We start from the raw sequence: 9,955 nt of genomic DNA, 5'->3' as shown, positions 1-9,955 counted from the left end.
AAATTTTTACACCATAAATTTTCTAAAAAAGCCCAAACTATTGGCAATGATAATTAAGATAAAACAAGTTGTAAGAGGGATAGAAACATCACTTTGTTTTTAAAATGTAAAGTTTAAACTAATCATTGGTTTTACGGTTCTAGTATAGTTTATTAGTTGGGGATTTCGTACCTAGATGTACCTCTGTGTGTGTATGTGTGTGTGTGTGTTTTGAGGCTTCTGATGGGCCTTGAAGGCACAGGTCTGTTTCTTATATTAAAACAAAACCAAATTAAGAGTCCATACATATACAGAAAACACATTTAATTATAAAATATCAATTTTTAAAATATGATTGTCCATATTGTATAGTTAATGCTGCAGTGACAATGTGTATTCTTACAAATGGAGGCCAATTTTCAATCTTCTTTTTTGCTGTTTTACCCGTCATGCCCTGCTTTGCTGAGATCACATTCTAATGAAACCGTAGTCACAACTGAATTCTGAGTTTGAAATGGCACATCCGTGCCTAATGGTGGCGGTTTATACAGAAAGACTGCAAGCCCATTGAAGAAAACGGTGATAATTTTACAAGTAACACCTAAATATAGAAACAAATATAAATCATGCATTTGGGCCTTTAATTATTACAAAAATTAATTCTCATTGAAAAATTCTTCATGAGTAGAAACTCACTACTTAAAGAGAAGTATATAAGCAAGTAGTTTTATGTTTTAAATTTTTAAAACTTTAGTGAGAAAGTTGATATTCTTCAATAGAACATCTGTCCATAATTCAATGAACTAGTCCTTATTTTCTTTCTAAACAATGAAAATGTACAGTAATTATTCTATTTTTGGTTACAATAATACATTCTTAACCAAGGAAAAATAGCTTACAACATCCTTGAACCTGAATAATAAGTTGCAACATATTCATGTCCATGATGAAAAGTAATTCTAAAAATAAAAAAGGCTTTGGAGTTCTTAAAAGAAAGCCTCTATGGGAATATATAACATTCAATACTCTTCACAGGCTTCAATTTGTCTTCAAAGAACTCTGATTTTAAGCTCAGTTATTTGAAGAAAAACTAGTTCTGGTCACAGTACAAGCATCAAAGTGCCAGCCAAATAAATTAAATGACCTCACAATATGGTTTTTGCAGTAGCTAATTTGTGTTAATCATTAATATTTTACTCAAACTGTGTATTTGAAAAACAGGAATACTCACTGCGCTAAGCATTTCTAGATTTATAAGAAGAACAATTACATAGGTACTACTGTTACAATGTTCTTGGAATATTTAAAGGTATGTATGTTTTGGGGAAAAAAATTCTCATATTCACTACAGAGTAGGTAAAGGAACAATTCATTATCTATATTTTTTGGTCAAAAAGTACAAACATAACCAATAAATAAATTTTTAAGCATAAAAATACACTGAATAAAAAATGTTTTTTAACAGGTAAAAGTGATGGGAAGATTAATTTTGCCTATTCTAGTCAATATTTGTCTTCTCATTATTTTTCTAGATTTATATATTTATTTCTTCAGTGGATAATTTATTATTCTGTCATTATAAATTCAGACAGCATACTACGGATTTAAACACATGTAGGAGAAACAAGCTATCTTGATACATGTGCGAAAATAATCACACCACAATCACAATGAAAATCACACATTATTTTAAATACACACACACACACACACACACACAGTTGATTCTTGAACAACTCAGGGGTTAGGGGTACCGGCAACCCATGCATCAAAAATCCTCATATAACTTTACAGACTGCCCTCTGTATTTGCGGTTCCAGATGGTGGATTCAACCAACCTGAAGACTGTGCAGTACTGTAGTACATATTTATTGAAAAAAATCTGCTTATAAATTGACCCGAGCAGTTCAAACCCATGTTGTTCAAGGGTCAACTCTGTATGTGTGTGTATTTATATCTAGAATTTCTCTATCTTTAAATACTCTAATTTCTTAGGTTGTTTTTTTAAATTTTAAATTTTATCATACTCTTTCAAACTAGATGCATTGATCTATTTCCTTATTCTTAATTTTCATTGATTGCTTAACCAAGACTATGGAAGACAGACTACCAAAGGCAAAAAGGGTTAAACATCATGGCTAACCTTGTAAACCATAAAAAGGTTTCTTACAACGTGCCTTAGAGCCAAAAAATACTTCCCTGCCTCAGCTCTATGTGCTTTCCAAAGCCCAGGTGCCTAAATGACAATCGTTTCAGTTTCTTAGAATTCTCTTTTAGCTTTTTGTTATACTTTCCAAAAAAAGTTTGAGAGAAGTTGTTAAAAGAAAATTATATGATATGTGATACGATGAAAGCTAAAATGTTACTCTCTTCTATTTTAGACTGAGCCTCGCAGACTCCAGGTAAGACCTTTTATAATATGCTATGATAAATGATCTCGGCTTCAGGACTATAGGATAATCCAAAAGCGTGGACTGAACATTTCAAAACCTAAGTAAGTAACAATAAGATTTTTTTTCTCTTGACATAATCCATTTATTCTAAAGATATCAAAAAGTCACCACTTACTTATGGCCACTAACATATAGGCCATCTTGATGTTATTATAAATCCAGCAAGCTCCTTTAATTCCACATTCGTTGATATCCCAGAGAATACATGTGCTGTCTATTGTGATGCCAAATATAATAGGCCCAGGTATTGTGCCTAGAAGAATTACATGTGAAATACACATAAGTGAAGATTATAGTTTATAGTTACAGATTTTTTTATATATGATAACGTATATATTTTATATAAATAAAAATAGGTATTAATCTGCCCATATGCAAATCAATCAGTTCATGTACAAGTAATAGGAATATAAAGAAACACAGATAAAACATTCTAAAATAATTATACATAATTATTATATATTTCTAATCAATTCAAGAAATTATTTTAAAAAATCTCTGTCATATATTGGGTTAATATTTAGTTAAGTAAATATTCTAATTCACTGCTTTTCTAATTTAATAAATGTCTTTGAAATTAGCTATTATACTTTAAAAAAATCAAAATAAATTATTGATGCACAGAATAAGTCTCCTAAACCACAGCATATATATTATGCGTGTGTGTGTGGGTGTGTGTGCATGTGCATGTAAACTAATGTGGGTGTGTGAGTATACATATTTATATATATATACACATACATACAGTGACATGAATGTGCATGGGAATGTACATATGTACATGCACACAAACATTCACACTAACATGCCTAGTTCACCATTAATTGTGCAACTATGGGCAAATCCCTGAATCTCTCAGGTCCTTAATTTACTCATCTAAAAAATTGAAAAGTTGGTCTAGGGGAACTCTAATGTTTCCTGCTTTTGATTTTTATTTTTATAAATAATCTTAATATTATGGGTATAATATTATACATAAAATTATACACACATATGATTACGTGTAAGACATGTTTCTGCCTTATTATTCTTCCTACATCTGGAACCTTAAAATTTTTCTGGCATAAATTATTTCTTCCATCAATTCTTAACTAGACACAATATTCACAGCACAGTTTTTACTGAAACATAAATTCATCATTTTTCAATGCTAATGTAACATAATTATGTCCTAAATGGAGTTAAATACAGGGAGGAAAAGGAATTACAATAGTTATAAATAAGATTTTATCATAATTTATGTTAGTGATAGGTTTTATATGAATAGAAAAAAAATGTCTTTTACTTGCTCTATTAGAAATGTGTTGATGACCATATGTTATATTTTAAATAAATATAATATACTCTTCAGGGTTATATTTGCAACAGAATTGGAAACAACAGTTAACCAATCAGGTAGGTGAAAAGTAAAGTCATTATTTTCCTATGTGATATATAAATAATACTACATCTTGAATAGTGGAAAACAGCTTTCTTCAATGACAATTGCAGAAACTAATTGCAGTTCCACTGCAGTTAAACTAATTGTTTTCTTGGCACGTACTGTAAGTGAATAAATCAATAACAGTAATGAATAAAAATAACCAACAGTTACCAATGCATTAAGAAAAATGACATACCTAATAATCGAAGCAACATACACTGTATTCCCAATGCTAGAGATCGCTGCTTTTGATTAACACACCTGGATATATTAAATGCATATAAGACAAAAAATGGTTGTATAGTATATTTACTCTTTGAGCAAATTCATTTTTATAACAGCTTAGCATTTCTAGATTAAAGCAAATACTATACACATGAAATAAACAAATTATTTATAACAGCTTATATACAGTTCAACCTTTCTGGAATTAGAAGAGAAGAAAAATGTTATCTCAACTAAAATACTGCAAATAATACCAAAAAAGAGTCAAATGAGTTTTAACAAATGTATTGAATATGTATGAATTTTAGCAAATGTAAAGAAAGGACATTCATTAACAAGACTTCTTTTTGACTGTCCCATAAGTTACAAGTCATATGGCTTAAGTTGCAAGCAAATAATTCTTATTCTCTTATTAACTTTGAGACAGAAATCATACCTGTGAGTTACGGTTACAAATTGGAGGTAGTGTAAAACAATTTCTGATGCTCAATTTGATTCAACAATAATTCTTTAAGTAATAACTCTCAGAGATGAATGAGACATGATGTTGGCACACAAAAGAGTTAGATGGGAGATACAAGAGATCAAGTAGTCTTTAAAAAATATATATGTAGGTAAAAAGTGACATAGATGTAATAGGTGTTACGTTAACAGACTACTTAATGTTTTTAGACAAAATCTCTGAAGCTTCTGTTTGTCAAAAAGTATGTGAAAAAGCAGTGAGTATCAAGGAACAAAAATTGAAGACGGAAAAAGCTAGTTTGTTAGGAAAGATATCGAAAGGCTGATGAGCTTATGGAAGGGCAAATAGGAAATATTTTCACAAAGTGGTGTGGAAGGAAGAAGAGCCAATGAAAGGCACAAAACACTGAAGAGCCAGGGAACAGCCAGCATATTTTACTGTTTACAGGAAGGATTAATATCACAGCACCTACTGTATAAGACAGAATGCACATCATTCTGATTCTGACACATGTGGAATGCACTGCCATTTGCATCATACTCAAATGCAAATGATTTTAACTCCAGCTTACAACCAAAGCCTCATGAAAGAAGCAGAGAAACTAGCATCGAGTACATGCCAAATAGGCAATGTTAAGACACTTTCACAACCATGATCTTGTTAAAGCCTCAAACATCTTGGGTTCAATGAGGTAGCTTTCCCAATGCCACAGAACTAATGATCTTGTAAGGGCTGAATTAGTATTGGAACCAACAATCAATATAAACCCCAAATAAATCCCTAAGTCCATTTTTTTTTCATTCAACATGTTGGCTTAGGGATGGCAAATTTCACAATATAACACATACCTTAGGATAGACACAGTTATAGGAGTACCAGCCATGAAGGTAAAAACAATTGCAGCAAAGAAAATGCCAAGGAATACAGGCAAGTTTTTACATTGACTTGAACACTTCCCAGCTTGAGCTTCAAAACTAAAACTTGATGGAGTAGGTGTTACTTCTGTTTTTCTTTCAATACATGAACAGTTATAATATACCTGGAAATATTAGACATAAACATACTAAAAGTGCTTATCTTCAAAACATATTTTATCATTGCAAATTATGTGAGTTTTAGACATGGCAAACACTTACACAGTCTTAATTCATAAACAACAAATAGTGATGAGAAACAGTAATAACCCTTAAGAAATCAAGCAAGTGAAAACAAGGGGCCATGGTTACAAAGTAGAATAATCTGTATTTGACTTTTGTGTCCATTATTTTAACTTGTAACCTGTTATTGATTCATGTCTTATAAAACAAATTGACAAGAATATAACAATTAGATGATCTCACACATTCTAGGCTGCTTTCAATAGATCACAGTTGTTCAAATAGTTTTCCTGCTAATTTTCTTCTTTTCCATTATTAGGACACAAAGAAAAGCATGCATAGTGACAATCTCACTATCTATGCTAGTTTGAAAGAACTAACACTCTAATTTTAACAATTGCCACAGTAAATTAACTAATACATTACAAGAGTTTGGGGGAAAAAAACTACTTTCAACTAAACCTTTTTACTATAATTTTCTGAACTTTTTGAATTGTTTTACCAAAAGCAAACTGGATCCTTCTTAAGATGACATATTTATGATAATCAAAAACTAGAAGTTACTACATTATCCTGAAGGCTATTTTTTATTAACATATTAACTATTTAATATATATATATACACATATATATGCACATATGTGTATACATATAAATTAATAATATGAAATGTTGGAAAGTAACATGTTTAAGAATCACAAGTATTACTTTTGTAGGAAAAGAGTTCAGGTATTTGAAAAGTTAGGCATAATCATTTTTTAAAGGCTTTTACATCTCAATTCCATCCTTACTACAAATCTTTTTATATGTTTAAGGCCTCAATAAAGTCAGAGCAGAGCTAGAGAAGTCAAAGTGAAGTGGTGCTTTTACTGTCCCAAAGGCCAGAGACCACTGGTACTGATTCAGGAAACTCAAAATATGCAGGTGACATTCCTAAAATGAAATATTACATACTCAGCAATCCGATATGTCAAATAATGAAATAAAGTAGCCTTTAAAAATTTTAAGAAGGAAAACTGAAAACAGTATTTTGTATCTTAATGAAGCTTTACAACTCTCTTACATAAAAAAGTATACATTTGCCTATAATATAGGTAGCTGCTAGTCAACATCTGTTTTTGTAGTTCAGATCACTGGTAGGAAATATATTCTATTTCTGTGAACAAATGTGCATATTTATTACATTATTATCAATGCATTTTGCCTATCTGATATATTTCATTAAAAAATCCTGTGATAAAATGAGTTGTTTCATGGACTAGTTGGACATAAAAAAGCCAGGTCAAATAGAAAATTTGGAAGTCAAAATAACTTGCTTTTCTGAAACAATCCCTAGAAGACAATTTATTGTTTAAAATGGTAATGATAATATTTGGTGCCAAATATAAATATCGAATTAACCATGTCAGAATAACCAATACCATTTCAAGTGTGCTCTGGGTATTAGATTTTTTATTTATTTACTTATTTATTCATTTATTTTGGTTTCCTTCTGCAGGATGGTATTTGTGTCTATACATTTTGTTATGTGACTAAAACCCTTCCATTAATTTAATTCCTTGTCATAATCTTCTAATTAGAGTTAGTCAATAGCACTTATTGATTGATATTTTATATACAGGAAAATGCTACCCACTCATCTGCCTCTCAAAGGAATAGTTTACCTTCCAGGTAGTTCTGAGTCTATGATATGTATTATGCTCACTTGTGGAATCTGATTCCTTATAACTGATACAAACACCTAATTTTCTCAACCTGTTTTGAAACTAAAGCAACCCCAGATGTCCACTGGTTTGAAGGTATGGTAACCCTCAGTTTTTGGATCTTAAAAATCTTTCATTAAATTTTCACAGGAACTTTATGGTAGTTATCTAGTTAGTTTTACTCCAAGGATTAAAACTGCACATGTCAACCAAGTCTATTAAGTCTGCTATGATTCACCACATTTTTTCTGGCATATTTTTCAATGTTCTTAGACAACTATTTTTAAATCTATAAGCTAGGTAATATGAAAAAAAATGTATACTGTTTCTCACATTCTGGTTTACCCCCAGCAGAAAGATGAAATCCTACATCTCTGTTGAGATAAATGTTCAATGTATTTATTACACACAAAATCATTAAAGATATGTGTACATATGCACAGACATATATTTATGTGTGTATATGAACATATAAATGTGTATAACCACACACACACATACAGACATCTGTGTTGGTTCTAAAAGAGATCTGAAGTACTGTTACAGATTATTTCAATTAATGATTTCTATTTATTTATGTAAAAATCTTTTCTTGCAATCTTAAACTTATCTTTATATAGAAAAAGGAATGCCATTTCACTAATCCATATTTCAAATATCCAAGATTGTGCTGTTTTGTCATATAATTCTTACATACCTTATTCATTGTAGTCTCTTATATCATATTATATATTTCCCTCAGGTCTTTTTAAAGTTATCACATTATCTATTAATGCATAACATTACCTATTATGTACTACTAGTAATGTGAATATTATTTCTTCCCAGGCTATTAAATTTAACAAAGATAAAATCTTTAGAGTGTAGATGTAGTACAACAAAATTCTATTGGATTTTCTTAAACCATTTAATTGTATTAAAAAGAAATCATATTTAGGTAAACTGATATGCATTCTTTTTTTAAAAATTTTATTTATTTTTTGGCAGTGTTGGGTTTTCGTTGCTGCGCGCGGGCTTTCTCTAGTTGCAGCAAGCGGGGGCTACTCTTCATTGCAGTGCGCGTGCTTCTCATTGCGGTGGCTTCTCACATGTGGAGCACGGGCCCTAGAGTGCGCAGGCTTCAGTAGTTGCAGTGCGTGGGCTCAGTAGTTGTGGCGTGCGGGCTCTAGGGCATGTGGGCTTCAGTAGTTGTGGCACACAGGCATAGTTGCTCCGCGGCATGTGGGATCTTCCCGGACCAGGGATAGAACCCGTGTCCCCTGCATTGGCAGGCGGATTCTTAACCACTGCGTCACCAGGGAAGTCCTGATATGCATTCTAATCCACAACTAGAAGTAAACTTGCATTTGAGAACAGTTTAGTGATTTGTATATTTTTTTAATGTGTCCATGGTGTATCAATTAAAAGCAACAAATATTTATTGTGTTTTTATTATAGACACTGTACTCAGTAAGAATAAGAGAAGTTCCCTGACTTCGAGCGACATAAAGTATAGTTGAGAAAAAATATAACAATGTAAAAAGGTAAATAATATTTCACTTCTATAACAGAAGTGATGTTATAAAGATGTATGTGAGGAACTGCTTAATTGATTTTTCAACAGTAATTGAATGTGAGGTATAAAGGAAGAAGAATCTTTTTCAGTTGGAGTGGTCAGGGGCCTTTTTTTTTCTTTTAAATTAAGGTAAGAACACAACAAATTTTAAGTGTACAATGCATTATTGTTGACATAGGTACAATGTTGTACAGCAGATCTCTCGAACTTATTCATTTTACTTGACTGAAACTTTATGCCTGGCTTCTGAATGGAGGAGGTGGGCCAGGAAGGAAAGACTAGGCACAGCATGACACCACTAGAGGGATAAAGAAGGGCATCCAGAAATACACAAACATACTGCCTCATTAAGGTATGTAAGGAAGTAAGGTAAAGTAAGGTAAAGACACAAGTTACCTTTGGATGTCTTTTGGAAACAGAATTTGTACAACCTGCATAGCAGGGAGAAAAATATTGGATTCCATTTCCTCCACAGATAGGATAATAATATGATCGCAGGCAGTTACAATTGGCATTACAAGGAGCGGTCAAGTTTCCCAGTTCTCCTGTCCTGTCAACAAGAAATAAAAGATGGGTAAATTATCTATGTTCTAACTTTTAATGAACAGTTCAGAAGCATTCTTATATCTTGCCATTCAATCATTTATTCACTCACTCAACACTTCATTTAATTACTGAACAACTAAAACAAACAGAATGTCTGCCTTTTCACATAGAGCTTAATTAACTTCTTGTGGAAGAGACAGGCAGTAGAAACAATAGCTGTATAATATAACGTCTGTCAATGATTTAAAAAACATAGGCAGAGTAAGCAAATAAAGCAGTTTCTCATTTGGTACCAGATAATTCTTTTTTTTTTCTTTCTTTCTTTTTTTTTTTTTTGGTTGCGGGGTGAGGGAGGGCTGGTTCTGTGGATTGTAGGCTATTTAGCAGCATCCCTGGCCTCTACCCACTGGATGCCAATAGCATCCCCTTAGTTGTGACAACCAAAATGTATCCAGACACTGCCAAATTTCCCTGGGATGTGAGTGAAATTTTAAACCTGGAAGGATGAATA

General features: G+C 31.8%; 1 protein-coding gene across 1 annotated transcript in view; it reads right to left on the bottom strand.

Moving 5' to 3' along the window:
- Window positions 1-286: 286 nt before the first annotated feature.
- The window catches only part of LOC309659012 (solute carrier organic anion transporter family member 4C1-like), a 69,833-nt gene continuing 60,164 nt past the window's right edge, over window positions 287-9,955 (bottom strand). Inside the window, exons 9-13 of the mRNA XM_082458334.1 lie at window positions 9,295-9,448; window positions 5,392-5,582; window positions 4,052-4,116; window positions 2,548-2,685; window positions 287-580 (exon numbers count right to left, since the gene is read on the bottom strand). Coding sequence (XP_082314460.1) covers window positions 420-580; window positions 2,548-2,685; window positions 4,052-4,116; window positions 5,392-5,582; window positions 9,295-9,448 — 709 coding nt within the window. The 3' untranslated portion in view covers window positions 287-419. The remainder of the gene's footprint in view (window positions 581-2,547; window positions 2,686-4,051; window positions 4,117-5,391; window positions 5,583-9,294; window positions 9,449-9,955) is intronic.

Source organism: Balaenoptera physalus (assembly GCF_965194825.1).
Source record: "Balaenoptera physalus genome assembly, chromosome: 3".
NCBI lineage: Eukaryota > Metazoa > Chordata > Mammalia > Artiodactyla > Balaenopteridae > Balaenoptera > Balaenoptera physalus.
This window is presented reverse-complemented; position numbering and strand designations above follow the sequence as displayed.